The following is an 18,160-nucleotide window of genomic DNA, read 5'->3' as shown; positions in this document are numbered from 1 at the left end:
ATATTTATTTTCAAATTTATATTACACTTACAGTTTTTTCCACTTTCATACCTTAGGGTTTAGTTGTTAATGAACATAATAGTAGATGATAGTTTTAATTAAAATCTCTTATATACACTTTATTTTTCATATAATTTCACATTATATATTTACATTTATCATATGAAATAAATATTTAAATACAAAAGTAAATAAACATTATTATTTTTATGAACAATTATTTTGATATATTGAATTCTCTTTTCATGAAAAATCTATATATATATATATGTATATATATATTTATTAACATTGTTTTAATATTACTTAAAGCATTAATATTCTTATAACAAATATATTGGCATTATTTGCATTGATTAACTTAATTGTAAATATAGGTGTAATATCAGATAGAAGTAGAAGTATATGGTCGTCAGATAGTGGTATATTATTTTTGTGCTATTATTGTTTTTACGATTTAATTTTATAATTAGTTGTAGTATAAAAATTATAAATTTATTTTAAAAAGAAGTAGATTTAAATCATAAATTTTAAGAGTAATGGTGTTAAAATTTTTTTCTAGTTGTTAGACCACTACTTCCCCCATATTTACATGTTCGAAACAAAGTTAAAAAAATATTATTTCAATCTATTTAATTTATAATTAGTGTATGGTAAAACTCAGCTCTGAAATATATCTGAACCATGAGCGGAATCAAAAAGCGAATCTCTTGGGACCCAGTAAGGATTTCCAGTTGATGATGGCTGGGATTTATTTTTATTTTTTAGGATAGATCGAGGGTTTTCTTCTTGAACTGAGAGCGGTTCAACAAGTCTGGATGATTCTGCCGGTTCTTTTAGCCTCATATTTTCACATGTTTCCTTCATTTTTGATAGCTGTTCTTGTAGGCTCCTGTACTCCTCAAGAAATCTGAAAATTAAATTGCATTAATTTATTCAATTTTTGCCCATAAGCACATGATAATTAAATAAAATCTTTTTTTGTCATGGTGTAAAATTTCTGAAAACTTGTTTTGTAAATCGATCCCAGAACCACTTAAGGTTATGGATGGTGTATACCAGCCATACCTCAGCCTATCAATTAGCCTAACAATTCTTGAACCTAAAAATTAAAATCTATTATTAGAAAGAACTGTTTTGGAAAAAAATTAGATGCGTGATTACAAGAGCCTATCTAGTTGTAAATTCCCATTTTTCTGTGTGCTGTATCATGTATATTTTACCATTCGCTTTCAATTTAACATTTCTCATCACTTTATTCATCCTATTTTAATGTGATAGCAAACCTTTTCCAACACATAAGAGATAAGGATTAAGCAGATTTTTAAAATTTTAATTATAATTTCTAAATAATATGGTATACACCATATCCTCTCTCAGCTTTCTAAATTTTTTTTATTCATTGTTCACTTTACTTGAACAGAAATTTCCATCCTTTCTTTGTATTAGGAAAACATAATGCTTATTGGGTTTAGGATAAGTTCAATTTTAATTAGTTTGTTTAAAAAGATAGGTAAACTATTTATTTCATAACATAATATTGAGTCACAGAGTATGGGAATAAATTAAACTATCTTCTCACAAAGTAAGACTGTCATTACATTTTGTTTATTTTTTCAAACTGACAATAATATATTCTAATTAATTTGCAAGCCTAAGATGCTGTTTCTGTGACTAAATTAATGGAGAAACACGAGTTTGTCTCTTCTGCATTTCATTAAGCCCATCTCCATTTTTGGACGCTAACTTACATTTTTCTCAGGATTCAGTAATGATCTGTATTTTGTTTTGTTTTGTATTGTGTCTGCACAAAACCATACCTGACAAGTTAGATATTGCATGAAGAATAAAACTTAAATACAGCCAACTCACTAATATCCATGATAATAACTGGGAAGAGGATGGTGGATAATCCAAATTGTAGCAAAATCATGGTTGATCCAAAAATAATATTTAATCGAGTAATATTTGTTAAAATGACCTAATACTGTACTGCAGTTCAATATTATTTACATGCAGTATACATTAATGTATAACTAAAAGTAATAAAATAAAATATAGCATGCTACACTACAGTATTATGTTCCTGGTAAAAGTAATATCCAGGAGTTTATTCAAAATACAATTTAACTTATTGTAAATGTCGACTATCACTAATAGTGTACGTAAATAGATTGTACATGCAGTAGAGTATGTACTGTGTAATATATTAACAAACATTTTTTAAAACTATAGTAACTAACAAGAAAAAGATACATAGACATTAAAAAAAATTAATAAATTCTGTATTTTACTCTTTCAGATATTTTTTTTTAAATGAGATGCAGTTGATTGTTGTTTTAATGTCTGAAAACACTTTTTTTAAATTAAATTTTGTAGTTGCATAGCATAATAATATCACAATGAATTATATCTTTGGGTATGAATCCTATTCTCCTATCACATCCACAGTGAACTATACTATAGCATTATCATACTCAAAATAATCACACATTCAAATAGCAAATGAATGAAGCAGTAAATTCTGTCGCAGAACGATGAAAAACCTTTAAATCTTTAACTTCTTTATAAGTTTTTAAAACTTTATTTTTTCAGAGGCATTGTGGTTAAGCCGCAACACAGTTAAACTGCTCACAGAGAGTTGGGTGTTGACTATTATACTATGTATATAGTATACTATATTTAATATCATTTTACTTGTTTCTTTACTTTTTTACATGTTTAAGCTTATATATTCATAACAGAAGTTTTATGGATTTATTATTGAAATGGTTTCTTTAGCAACAACCATTTTATAGTGTAGGTAATAATATTTTTAAAATTGTGGATTATCAAAAATTTTGGTGGAACTATCTTGAAAATTTTCAATTAAAAAAAAATATTTGTTATCATTGATCAACTACCAGCTAGAATGTATGAGTGACACACTTACTTCTGCCGGCTCACGTGTTGGGGTTTAGCTAGCCTTGTTAGTCTTTATAGCTTTGTTAGTTAATTACTACAGATCTTTTTGTATAATTTTGTTAAAAGAAATTTACAATGATGAAGGGATACCGTAAATAAAGGATTGATAAAATTTCTTTTTAAAAAAAGGTCGGACCTTGGTGAAAAGAGATCAAAATTCTAATATACTGTAAAAGCAGAAATACTGATGTTGCTGGAGAAGTTATAATTTGATAGTGAAAATTCATTAAATGTTATTATCGAGAAGTCTTATTCATGCTTCGTTTAGCACAAAAGATTGATGTGAGAATGTCGTAGAACTGGAAATTCCATCATGATAATGCATCAACCCATTCCTTGCACCTAGTCAAAAAGTTAATAAGTAAACATGTATTATACTTTGACCTTGAATATATGCTTTTTTCACTGGCTTGTCAATATTAAATAGTTTTTAAGTCTTTTCCAAAAAAATTTAGTAATCAATTCTAACAAATTTTCTTTTGATAATTTTATGAAAATTGTTTGCTGATGTTAAAAATGCTGTGTATTCTATTAAGTTACTATAAACTTATTAAAATTTAAATGTCCATTTTTGAGAAATGTAGATTGAAAATTTTCAGTTCTATATGAATTGAGATTTCTTTTTTTGAAAGATTATGTAATGGGAAACGTCTTATAATTTTACAAGTATAAAAAATGGAACTTCGTTAAAGAAATGAGATTGAAAACAATTGGTTGTAGTTGAACTGAAACCTTTCTTGAAATCTAATGCTCTCTATGAATATTTTTGAAGCTACTTTAGATGGATTTGATAGTGTTTTTTACAGTACAGAAAAAAAGAAAAATTTTGCCTTTCAAAATTTTATATTTTTTAAATTGCCTCTAGGTAATTAAAATTTGTATTTACCATAAAAAAAATTGATTAAAATCTTATTGAAGTCAATTTTTGACATTTTAAAAACTATGGTTGGCCGGACTTGCACTTTTGTATAATTATCTGCCAAAACAGGGAGATTACAAGAATTTTAATCACAAATGTAAATAAACTCAATAGGCTAAATTTTTATGTATACACTGTATGAGAATCTGACTGAAATCTCAGATATTTATTTTCATACCTTGATTATGTATAATATTCAATAAATAAAGCTGGTTATATGATAACCTGGTTAGTAAGGTGGATATATGATGAACTTAAAATTAAACTAGGAGTATATTGGTTTATTCAAAAAACAGCTCAAGAAGATTTGAATGATATAGTTGTATTTATAGAGTAGGTACATTGATATTGAATATTGTTTGCTGGAAATTATGTTGTGGAAAACATTTTAATGTTACTTTTGTGACAGTTTACTGTATTTTTGCCATTTCAACCATGTAAATCTTTTTTATGGATATAACCTCTCAATTTTTTTTTAGTCCATCCCTGTTTTACTCAGAAGTGTTGACCTTATACATTAAAAAATTGTACAGTCCCAACAAATTTTTCTGTACATTATCCGCTTTTTTCTACATTTTCTGTCTTTAAATAAGTTTGGAATTGGAACGTTTTCAATATTTCTTATATTTTACATGTTCTTTTTTATATTACTTGTAAAACAGAAATGAGATATTTAATGTAAGCTGATAAAACTTAAAAAAACAAAGTGCAAGGAGATTTATGTTAAGTGTTAAAATTGAGTTGTATGTACATCCTGACCTTGTAGGGGAAGACATCCTCCACGTGGCAGTTTCGGTTACCATGCCACCTCCTCCGTACCTAGCTCTTATGGGATTTACTGGAGGTCATCTCCAAAACCTCGGCAAAATGCATCTCTCAGCCTTGTTCTTGCCTCAGTCAGGATGCCACCAATATGAATGCCATGTGGCATTCCCATCAGTGTACTATTATCATTAAGAACTCTCAAGAAAAGAAAAGAAAACACATCTAAACTAAGTCTTAAACAAGAATGAATAAAAATTTATTTGAAATTGTATTAAATTGGGAAATCATATTACGATCAAAACCTCTACAAATGTTTAGTTTAGAATTGAAAACTAGATAGAATTTTGATTGTTAAACAATCATGGGCAATAAAATATTTTAATGTATATTAATTGAAAACAAACAATACTTAAATAACACAATAAACAAATATTTTTGGCTAAGTACGAGTTAATGTGATTTAAAGTAAGAGTTGAAATAGGTGTTGTTGTTTTAGGGAACCTAAATATTTACATGAAAGATTAGCTTGTCGATCACAACCTAATGGATGACTCTAATATTAAATGCAGGATTGCTAAAAATTTATGTCAAGAAAAATATAGTTTAAATCTTAAAATAATAAAAAATTTATCATCTCCCATGAATAAATTTAAGGGGGAATAATCACTTAATAATCTTATAATTGAAAACTTTCACAAAAATATTTTATATAAATTTGTGTTAAAGGTTATTAAATATCGAGCCCATATAGTTATTAAACAATAACATTTAGCTTCATAAACAATTAAGTAAGCTTTTCAGTCGTTTAATTATTGCTTATTATCGCTTATTGTTTAATTTTGCTTATTGTTTATTATCGCTTATTATTGCTTCCTTGTACAAAGTAAAGGAAGTATTGTAATCATGAAAAATTTCGATTTTCAGATTTCAATGGAAATATCCACTTTTAACCATCTCTGAATATATTTTGACTAGTTTTGGCGTGATGTGTGTACGTACGTGTATGTATGTATCTCGTATAACTCAAAAATGATTAGCTGTAGGATGTTGAAATTTTGGACTTAGGACTGTTGTAACATCTAGAACCTCCCCTTTTGATTGCAACCAACTAGACCAAAAGTTCCAAAAATGCCCAACAACCAAAAAATTTGGATTTTGGACTTTTTCTTAACTGCAATAAGCCTTCATTGAGAGCTTTTCTCATTGAGTGGCACTTATTTTCATTGGTTCCAGAGTTATAGTCAAATGAAATTTTAATTAATGAAATATTTGGATCTTACAAGGGGATGGAACATCGTTTCGAATCCGACTTCTCCTTTTTTTAACTTTTTTTTAAATTTAAATATATTGATTTATTAATAATTATTAACCTCTCCGATTGTAAAAAAAATTTACAATAAATATTATTTCAATAATAACAATAAAAAAAAATTCAAAAAAATATCAGAAAGTTATTAACAAAATAAAATTTTATGTACTTTTCATTTAAAAAAAAATGTGTATATGTAATTTAATTGGCGTACAAGAAAGTCATGTGATGTCCACATCAGATTTCTTTTAAACATTCTTATTTCGAATAAATTAATTTTGTGGCAAGTTTTCGGGCAATGCTGACCTATAGCCAATTTCTCTGGTTTTCTGTGTTAATAGTGGGCTAAATTCTCCTTTATTTAAGTTTTAATCTTTCTTTTACTTTGCCCTACATATCCTAAAATAACAACTGTTGTCTTTTTACAAATCTATTTGTAAATGCTTGCTTCTTCGATGGGTTTAGTTTTTTTATTTTCTATGGATAGAGAGCAGTTTCTAAGACATAGCTATGGCAATGTTAAAGTTGCAATTTAAAACATTATTTTTAACGTAATACTGTATGGCAGTATGCAATTTTTGTTCATATTTACTGCTATCCTACTTTTCTATTATCTATATTGTTTTGTTGCATTTACTAAATAAATTTTTTATAGATTCTTTTCTGTAAGCTGTCAATAGCATTTCTATTAAAACTATTGAACTCAGTATAATAGAATCTTTTTTTTGTCATAAGCCTCCAGACCAAATGATACTTTGTAAATCACTTCATTCATTAAAAACTGCCATCTTATGTTGTGCAGGTTGAAAATAATGATCGATGATATAAACATTAGTGTGTATATTTTTTCTATATTTATATTTTTATAAAGCAATGATAACATCAGTTTGTTTTCAGTTTCATAGGTAAATAACATTTTTTTGTTGATTCAGTTAAGTTTTTAAGACAGTTCTTATTATGATGAGAAATATAAAAAAATAGCAAAAATATCAGTAATGTATCTCTGTATTCTAGGTTTAGTTTTTTTTTTTTTTTTTTTTTTTTTAATTATCTCTGGAGGTGTAATCTGATCTTTCATTTTATTTCAAAAATCATTTAGCCTAACTGTTTAAATTAAAATTTTTTGTTATCTTTTCATATCTCTTTTCATTTTTTTATGTGTACTGTATTTTTTACGTGTATATTTTTTTACTGCACATTCATTAATCGTATTACTACTTTTATTTGTTATGAATAAAACTTAACATATTTACATGCATAAAGTGCAAAACTTATGTATGATGTTCAACCAAATTGTGCAAGCATTTCTTAATGTCAGTTTGCACCTTGAACTAAGCCAAGAAAACAACTAACACTTCTAAAAGTTTGCACCTCTGCTAGAGATTTAACAGTATATATTGTTTTATTATTTTTTTTTATTACTGTTTGATCTGTTATAATAAATCCACCAGAAGGTTCCATTCCTTGTTAAATAATATGATGCCATTGTCATCTGGTCTGTTTCACTGTTTTCAAAATTGATGGATCTTTCTTACAATCTTGGACCATTCATTATAATCTTGTTTAAATCATATTATAATCTTGTTTGTATTATATCATTGTATCTGCATCACTGAAAATTAAATAACATGATTTTGAAGCTTTGCGTTAGTGATTCATAAAATAATTTATTGAATGGATTTAAACTAACTCTCATATACTGTATGGATAAACTCAAATGCTTTTCTCAGATAAACATGTCATATAAGGCATATCTGAATTTTTTATAGTGTATGTATCATTGTTAATTGTGTGCTGGTATTCCAATTAACAGTATCTCTGTTGTTTACAGTATGAGATTTTTTGGGCATCTCATTAATGATAAATTTTCTTGAGACGATCAGATTGATTGTATTTGTAATAATATCAAACCACATTCATATTTTTCAATAAAATTCTGAGTTAGTCATTATGAAATATTTATTACAGCTCTACCTACCTAGTCACCTATTCACATGTAAAATATAATTTTTACATATTATTTTATATCTAGTCAGATTATTATTTATCACAAGAACATAAGAATTGTGTAAACTGATATTTTGAAGATCAAAATCCATAAAACTCTGTTAATGTTTGTATAAATTAATGAATTTGTAATTATGCTTCATAGCAATATATAATTATTATAAATAATAATAAAATGAAAATATTCACTTACTGCTTGTTTTTATAATACTTAATATTATCCCTACCACGGTGTGCACCGCTTCATCAGATAAAATCATTAAAATAAATTAAGAAGAACTTAGTCTCTTTTTGGTTAGGTTGTAAATTGGTTATGGTTACTGGTAATGGAGGGAAAATTAAAAAAAAAATTTCCCTTCATTACCAGTTTACAACCTAAACAGAAAGACAAGATTCATCTCTTTAAATTTATTTTAATTTTTACATCTGATGAAGTGGTGCGCACTGTGATAAATATAAAAATAAGTGGTGAATATTTTTATTTTATTATTATTAATAATGGTATATAATATATATATATATATATATATATTTAAGATTATAAAATGACATAAATGTATATAAACCTTTGATACTAACAACTGAATGACATTAAAAAGTGTAATAAATATGATTTATGCATTGTATATAAAACCACATGTGACAGTTGAAATGAGATAAATATAGCATTTTAAGTTAGATTTAATGAATGTTTCACAATATTTAACAATAAAGGTAGTCATCCATTATAGGTTAGAGATATATTGATAATAAACACAAAAATAACAAGGAAAAATAATCCTGAAATAATTTGAATTATAAACATTCCTAATAGTAAGCCAAAATTTCATCATAATGAGATCTTGGTTGTTTTGGAAACATTTAATAATTTTTTTTTTTTATTTTATGTGAACGAACATAAAATAAAATTTTAAAAAGTTCATATTGTCACATTTTTGTGAAAAAATGTATATATGTAAACTGACTAGTTAAGGGTTTAACTGAAAATTATTAATACAGTAAACTTAAAAACTGATATCTGGTTAGAAAACTGATGATAAAATTTGCTGAAAAAATGGTTTTTATTTACATTGCTGCTGCAATTTACTTTATCAATTTTATTTTTATTTGATATTTGCAGATATTGAAGTATATTTAAATGTACGTTAATTAAAAATTTTATTTTAGTATTATAATTATTTTTTTGTTGCACATGAATTATGATGGAAGGTTATTTAAATACAACTATCTATACTCCACCTTGTGAGTCATTTGTTTTTAGTTACTGAATATCTTTATGATTAAGTATCTGCTATTTTTGTAAGATTTTCATTATTGATCTTAGTTTGGTGTCTATCATATACCATATTTATCTTCATTAGCTCACCACCACATAAGACCGGCAGGCAATTTTTAAGATTAGTGAGAAAGATAAACTATAGAATATATATTTACTCCTAGATACATCAATAAAAGAAAGATTTGGTATTAATAAAAAATAAATAACACTCAGTTTCACAGATTTATTTATTAATGTTATCAATGGATAAATAATTATTTACAATTGCTAAGTATTCCAGCTTTGCCTTCTTCACTTTTGAATTCTTTTTTACATCTAGAATCAGAGTCTTCGTCCCTTAATTTTCCCCAGAGGATTTCATCTTCTATCCCATTCATATTATTTGAAATTGAATACTTTTTAAAACTTTTAATCACTATCTCTGAAGATATATTTTTCCATGCAATCAATATCCATTTACAGACCAAGGAGAGAGATGATCCTTCAATTTGTATAGCTGCTGAGTGTAAATGAATGATCATTCAAAGAATAAATTATTTGCCATCAAAGAATAATAAAATTCCTTCAATCTGTCTTAAAAGGCTTACTAATACGTATATCTAAAAAAAACTCAAACTGGCTTGGCAAACAGGCTTACTAATACGTACATCTAAAGGTTGAAGGAAAGTTAATCCTCCTGCAATAATTACTAATTCAGAATTATTTTTCAGTAATGAATTTTTTACTTTTTCAGTTAAATGTCCCTGAAAGCTGTCAAATATGACCATAGATTTTACCTTTTGTAAGTTTCTGGGTCTTCGAAACCACATCAATTTCAACCATTCATACATTAAATCAATATTCATCCATCCATTTTCATTATACTGAACAATTATTCTCAAAAATTTCTTTAGGCAAAGTCTTTTGTCAGAAAATAGTAAAAGGTGGAAGTTTTGTTCCATTTGCTAAAATAGCAAGCACAGCTGTACACCTTTGTTTTTCATAACCACCAAGTATATCGAATAGAAATACTTTTTTCACTAATCAAACGTATAGTTGAATTCTTTGGCATTTCAAAGTGTACAGGGATTTGATCAATGTTACTTATTTGTCATATATCAAAATTGAATTTTTTGCTCAAGCCAATAACATATTGCTAAAATTTTATAAGTTTTTCTTCATATGATTCTGGCAATCTTTTGACAAACAGTGGTCCATCTTGTTATAGTCAAACCAGACCTACACATATTAAATTTTTGCAACCAGCCTCTGATAGTTGTAAAATTCTAAATATTATGTGCTAAAGCTATTTGGTTCATTTTTGTAATATACATCTCTGTAGAAACTGCAAAATAATTTTCCCTTTTCTCTTAAATAAAGAAAGTTAGTTCTTGCTCTAATTCAGGGAATTTTCTGGATTTTGATCCAAGAAATGATCATTTTTTTAAGAAGCGCCAAGCTCCAAATCCTTTTTCTGTCGCCAATCTTGAATACATTATTCATCAATGTCATATTTTTTACTGGTTGTTCAGTTACTGATTATTTCAGCTTCTGACAAAACCTTTAATTTTTTGGCAGTAGTAAATGAATGAGATATTTTTGTTTAAAAACATAACTTTTAATCAAAAGATATTTTTTAAAAAAAGGAGAGGAATGTGACTGAGGTGTGACATGTATATAAGTTTGAAATCAACTGAGTACTGAAAGGTAAATGAAAAGGAAGTTCACCTGAAATGAATAAAACTAAAAGCTGGAACGTACCATATTTCCAGAAACTCATTTCATTCTCCATATTTTGTTACAGGAAAAAGAACTAATAATAGAGAAACAGCAGTATTTACCTTTGTACTCTTCCTGTAGTGGCAGAGACGGGTATTATAATAAAATTTCTGTTTGTTTACCTATTGTATCTGTTTTTGTATAACATTTAATAATCAGCCCTGTACAATACTTACTGGCTTGTAAAGTAATAATCAAACATAATACATCGTTCATGCAGTACTAATCATCCAACTGTTTTAACGATTCAAATAAGACCCGCAACCTGAAATTTTAAAAAGGAAATCACGAAAAATGCTGTGGGGTTTTTGCAAATAAATATGGTATTTCGTGTTTTTAATTCGTGAAAACTAGCCTAGAGGTCAAATAAGCAACCTAGCATCTTGCAATCTATACAGTTCAACGGGCTATCAATAAATTCTATTCTGTAGGATATAGACTTGTTACATAAATTATATTTTAATTTAGTTATGTCACCAAGCAAATGGAACTATATAATTCAGTAATTTTGTAGAAAATTCAGTCAAGTTTTATATGTTTTTTAAAAGAAACTATCAGTATTTGCCACTTGCGAGTATTAGATTAAGATTATACTGAACTTTTCCAGTTTATTACAGCTTTTCTATAACTATTAAACATATTAAATATGAAAATGAGTTACCTTTCAAGTTGTGCTGCATGGTAGTCATAGGTAGTAGCAGCTATCGAAGGAGAATAAATTGATGGATCTAAAATATTTAATATTGGTGTTTCTGTTAATACCGGTGAAACAGGCAAACTTGGATGTCTCCAACTTGCTCCAGCACTGCTAACATCTTCAGATAATACTGGAGATGTGGGTAAACTAGGATGCCTCCACCTTCCTACTCCAGTTGATGTATTTAAATTAACTGTACTACAGCTCCTTTCTTCTATGCTAACTATATCTGTGGTTGATAACCTGTTAACATAATATTTTTAAATTTGAATTTAATGCATTTCATAAATAAAAATTATTGTCCTTTAAATATTAATGTAAATTTTATTATGATGCAAATTTAAGTCCAAAAATTTGGGGTGTTCATTAAGAAGTTTTCTTTCAACCTGTCATAAGCACCAATTGAATCATTAAAATTTCATTCAGTAGGCTAAAAATTCAATTTTCTAATTACTACATTCATTCATCACAGAATAATCACATTTTATGATGAAATCAAATGAAAGAAATTAAAACTGTGTTTAAAAAGTCGATCAGATATACTATCAACAACTGAGCAAATAACACTATATTATATTAACACATATAATTCTATATTTGCATCAAATTGTATGCAGCAACAGAAAGTTCAATATTGTAGGATAAGCTTAACAATGGATTGACTGCAACTGAAATAAGATATGAGGAAGGTTCAGAAAATCAAGTTATCATAAAATTTGGAACATTAATATCTGTAATAATTTAAAAAATGATCTTATGACATTAGTTGTGGGTAAAAGGATATGAAGGATGCTTGATTATACATGTTGATTATGGAGAGAAATAAAATGCCCTTAACTGGTGATACAGTCAGAAAATAGGTTGATGAGAGTATGTAGCAGAATAATTACATTTTATATGATCATAGTTTAAGAGGGAAGGAAGTGCAAGAAATTAAAAATTGGCAACTGTAGAAAGGAGATTAAGGAATGGATTTTAAGGACTCAATAATTAACAACTTAATGAAAAGATGAAGAAAGAAACTATGAGGGTTTTTGAAAAAGACTTTGGATTAGCAGTTTAAAATAAAGTGGTTACAACAGCTACAAGAGATGTGTACAGTAGCCAACACTAGTATATAATCTTGTCACATACCCATCTGTCACTTATTTTATTCTGTGGTCACAACGCAGTATCAATGAAATATGGAAACGCTTGTTGCCCCATTGACTGTGAGGTGTCTGAATGATCTGTTGTTTGCAATTGGAAAACCAAGATCTGTTTGTCAATGTGTGTCATGTTTATGATTATGTTGTGTGTTATGTGTGAGATTTATAAGTGACAGTGCTGTGAAAGGTTACTGCCAGAAATTCAAAGAAGAGTGGACAGATTTACACTGAAAAGGGAAAAAGGCGACACTCAGTCGTGACTAATGAATTTTTTCAAATAGAACAAATAGTGTGTGATGAAGGTTTAACATTTTCCCAACTTTCAGATTAGCTATTTGAAATGTTTAGCATGATTTGATAGGATTATGTTGGACAAGTTGTGTTCTATAAGTGCTGTACAAGTTGATACTTAGACAACTGATTTTGAAGTATACAAATCATAGAATGATCTTTTTTATGATTTTTTATAGAGATGAAGCACAAAATATTCAAAGATGATTTCAATATTAGAAGAATGTGAAATAAAAATGAGTGTTAGGAAAACAAAAGTAATGCGGTTAGGAGACAATAAGCTGATGCACATCTCAAACGTGAAAAGGAAACAAAAAAGAAAGAAAACAGCAAATGGCTAAGGAAGTATTTAACATAATGAAATAATTATTATGTAAGAAGGTGAAATAGTTACAAGTTGAAGTGGGATTTTGTGAATTGTTATAATTGGATTGTGCTTCTATGATATGAAACCTAAACACTAGGAAAAAGAGAAGAAGAAAGGACAGAGACAGTTAAATTGTAGGCATAGAGAAGAATGGAAATGTTTGAATGGACAGACAGTGAAAAATGATGAGTGATGATGAGAATAGAAGCTTAATGACTACAATTCAGTATGGGAAAGTTATGTCTGGGTGGGACATATTATGAGAGGAGAAGAATTTATTAAAACGGTGCTCTTAGAATCATTAGAAGTTACAATAAAGAGAGATTGGAAAAGAGTAAACATTATAGACAGTCTAAAAGGAAATGGGAGCTATCAGGATCTAAAAGTTTAAATGAGAATTGATGAGAATGGTGATAGAGATGTTGTGGATGCAGATAACTATATGATGATTATATTATTCTGGTAAATATATTTCATATGTAGAACATTATTTAGTGCATCAGGGATATTAGCATTTTATATATTAGACCCCACACACATTTGGTCACCGGTAGAAATTGAGAGAGTTTTACACTGTATATACCTGAATTTTTCATTGTCAGACTACCGTTTGATTCAGTCTACAAAAATCTTAATAGTATATAAGGTTGTCTTCAAAAGAGACATCTTCATAAATCACTTATCATAGTTTGCTTTGTCCAACAGAGATTTTGTAAAAGGACGGGATTATGATTGTACCTGAAGAATGGCAAAAGATGGTTCCTTTTTTGTTAAAATTTGAAGAAATGTTTTCCCTAATCTATTATTTAATGTTTTTTAACTTTTATGTTTTATCATGGAGTTCGATAAATTCTTAGACCAATTTTTTCATTCTTTTACGGATAACAAATTACATGGCAAAGTAATTTTGGTTAATATTTGTGGTATATTTATTATTGTGCTTTTTATGATACCATTGAGTTTTCTAAAAAAAAAAGAAAACTGAGGAGGAAGACTTTGACTTTTGAGGAGGAGAGTTTTGACTGACCAGGAAGTGACAGAATAGAGCAGAAAGAGGTAGGGTATGTTTTCATTAGAGGCTTATTAAATTTGTGTTAGAGGAAGGTGTGGGATCGTACTTCTGCGAATTGGTTAATTTGATAGTTGAGGGTTGTAAGTTATGTAGGTAGTTGTGGTTGGAAGAGACCACATAAAGGTGAAGTAGGTTGTGTAAATATACTGATGGAAATATCTTCCAACATATTGGCATCGGTAGCATCCTGACAGAGGCGAAACAGATGACTGTGTTGTGTTATCAAGTTTATAGGTTCTAAAAGACGACCTCTGATAAAGCTCATTAGGCCTAGGAATGGAAGGGGTGGTGTGGCGACCAAGATCGTCACAAGGTGGGTGTTTTTACTTATGGGGGTCAAATGACCAAGAAATGATGTAATGTTCAGAAAAGTTAATTGAAATGTCCACCAAATGCATCATATGGTAAAAAAAACAAAGATACGATAAATTGAATAGTTAATAGTACAGCATATTTATCAGTTTTCCATAGAAAACAAAAAAAATTTGTTACATTAGAAACTTTGTAAAAAAAATAGATAATGATATAATAATAAAATTACAATTATAAAAAATAAGTATTTTTGTAATTTTGTTAATGTTCTTATATTTTTAGTTTTATAAATATCTTTTAACATATTTTTGATATGCTTATATTTCTAAAATGTTTTATACATTTTTATAATTTCAATATTTTGTAATCTTATGTTAAAAAAAATCATGTTTTAATGCACAGACTTTCTTTTATATTAGTTGTAGAAATAGTAGTAAATTTTCATTTTCATTTTTTTCATTTTTTCTCCGAACTGTTGAATTTTAATAAGCTACATTATAAAATTTTTGATTTTTCAGTTAGACTCTTAATATCTGTTATTTTCATGAATTCCATTAAACATTTTCATACCTTTGGCCTCAAAGATGATGAACTGGGGAGGTTCTATTTATTACACTGTAATTATATATTTATTATCATATGTACTTGCATTAATATATATATATAAATGCAAGTACATAATATAAATAATGAATAAAATTCACAGAAACAAATTTCATCTTCAAATTTTTATTATTTGTTGATATGAACAAAAAGTTATTTTAAAAATTTGATACAAGGTTCTAACGATTCATTAACTGTTAGAAAATTTTCAAGATTTTCATCATATTGACTGTTTACAGGTCATGTGGTAATTGTTAAAATATATATTTCACCTTGTGTGAAACAAGAACATAATTTGTGCATTTGAATCAGTTTTTCTGTTATAGCTTTGTGAAGTATTAAAATTATATTAAGGTTGTTTTAGAGACTTGATTTCATCTCAGCATAAATAAAAGAAAATACATGAGTTACTTAAGAGAATTTTCTCTACACTAATTTGTATGAAATTCTCACAATTAGTTTAATTTTCAAAACATAAAAAAAAAACCATTCTTAAATATGTTCCACAAACTGGACATAATAACATGATGTACTGATATATGTTTGGAAGTCAACACAACTCTCAAGCAGTCATCCATATGGCATCTAAACTGGTTAATTTTCATTGTTGAGGCCTTTTCCCCATATAGTCATGAGGAAGTTTGGTGATTGTTGGTGGCTAATAGTAAAGAACAAATTAATTTTAGAGAAATCAAGTCTTTAAACATAAACAGAAATACAATTCTCAATATAAATATTTTTAATTAAATTCTGTTTGCTTCTTATTTTTATGGGTTTAATAAAATATTGTTAGAGTGTGACCATTTTGGGGAAAGTTGCTATTTTAATTAATATTAAATAGGAATAGGTTTCTTTAAGGATGCCAGAAAGATAGCAGATGTCATGCAAAGTCCAGAAAGAGGTAAAATAAATTTTATATGGTAGAAGTTATACGGCTGTCCTTGAATGTCTAAATAATTAAAGGGAGGCAACATAATTTTAATATGTTTATTTATTTATAAAATTTTGTAATTGGTACCATAAATATTGTATAATTTTGTCCAGCTTTATAATTTTGTTTAATTAAGAAATATTGTTATATTTTTCTGATTCAATATTTTGTTCCATTGAGTTAGTTAATTGTTGTTTAAGGTAGTTATTATCAAAGAAAAGTAATTTCTCAAAACTTAATTATGTCTTGTATTTTATTGCAAGTTTAGCTAGTACATATACTACAAAATGAGTTAGAGTTGGGTGGTTATGTATTGCTCAAAAACCCTTCAATTTATGATTTACAAGAAAACTGTTCTCATTTTTCAACTGGAAAAGTATTAAAGGTGCATGAAAAGAATGATTTTTACTAATAATGCATAAAGCTGTTTCTGTTGAAATATTTGGTGCTTAAAGCATTATTATTAATGTTACTGTATGAGTATTTAAGCTATTTGTTAGATTATTCTTCTTTTGTATTTATGTCGAGTTAAAACTAGAGTTTAGTTTTCATAATATTAGCTTTAATAAATTACATCTTCTTTTGCATTAATTCTATTCTCATCTACATTTGGTGACATTTTTATAAAATATACCTAGACAACCTTTCTTGTTTATTTTATTTATCCAGACAATTTATAATGGAAATATTAATTTCCTGCTGTAGAGAAAATCATAACAGTTTTAAGATATCACTTTATTTATTAGCAATAAAAGAATGTGTGTGACTAGTTTTATGTTATTGCACTTTAATTATTAATCTAAGTAGTGTTAGATGCCATTCTTAAAAAAAAATAAAAAATAAATTCTCCATTAGTTATATGTTAAGTTTTAATTCATAATTTTGTAATTTTTTTTACCGCAATATACTGTTGAAATATTTACTACCAAATATTTTCTATGTGATCTCTTATAGATAATACCCTTATACCCTTAATACCCTTATCAGTCCATGCCCAAGAAATATTAAATGCAAGATTTTCTTCAGAAATGAAGATTCTTAATCTATGAGAAAAATAAATGTCAAGAAAATATTGCTCATAATTTACCGATATGTTGATGAGGAACGTGTTAAAAAGCCAGGACCACGTGAATTGGCACTATCACTACTACTGTATCTGCTTCCAGGTAACAAAGGAGACTGACTTTCAGATACTGCAGCCTTTCTAGTATCTACCAGACCTCTTGACCTGTAAAAGAATTAATTTATTGCCTGTTTATTAAAAAATAAAGAAGAAATTGTAAATTTTTCTGGATAGATATTTATACCATCTTTATTGTGTCCAGTAACATATTTCAAAATAATAATTATTTTTGTATTTGAATAAAGGTATGTGTTTAATAAGGTATGTCTAATAAGATAATAAAACCTTCTTTTCAGTTGTATTTAATGAAAAATTATTGTTACTTCATTTTTATTTGCCACTTCCTGGTGATACAATTGTCATTGATTTATTTATTTCCTTTCCAGTTTATAACTGGTTAAATTAATTTTTTAAACTTTATTCTCTACTAAAGCTAAGTCAGTGGTTTTAAATATTTAAAAAGATTGCTTTACAAAGTTGCCTTTACTAATTATTTAAATAATTTTACAAGTTACTAATTAAGTTACTAGTATAACTAGGTATAACTTTTATGCTTATTAAATAATATAACTATTATTTTTTTTAATATCAAGGAATAATTAATAACTAATGCCT

The 18,160-nt window shown here is 27.3% G+C and overlaps 1 protein-coding gene across 1 annotated transcript in view; it reads right to left on the bottom strand.

The window, feature by feature from the left end:
• Positions 1–243: 243 nt before the first annotated feature.
• kek3 (leucine-rich repeat, immunoglobulin-like domain-containing kekkon 3 protein) overlaps positions 244–18,160 on the bottom strand; it is a 57,974-nt gene continuing 40,057 nt past the window's right edge. Inside the window, exons 3-5 of the mRNA XM_075369623.1 lie at positions 17,510–17,650; positions 11,663–11,941; positions 244–910 (exon numbers count right to left, since the gene is read on the bottom strand). Of these exons, the coding sequence (XP_075225738.1) occupies positions 661–910; positions 11,663–11,941; positions 17,510–17,650 (670 nt within the window). The 3' untranslated portion in view covers positions 244–660. The remainder of the gene's footprint in view (positions 911–11,662; positions 11,942–17,509; positions 17,651–18,160) is intronic.

The sequence above is a fragment of the Lycorma delicatula genome, chromosome 6, assembly GCF_047948215.1.
Source record: "Lycorma delicatula isolate Av1 chromosome 6, ASM4794821v1, whole genome shotgun sequence".
In the NCBI taxonomy this organism is placed as follows: Eukaryota; Metazoa; Arthropoda; class Insecta; order Hemiptera; family Fulgoridae; genus Lycorma; species Lycorma delicatula.
The sequence above is the reverse complement of the archived record's forward strand: the minus strand, read 5'-3'. Positions and strand labels throughout refer to the sequence as shown.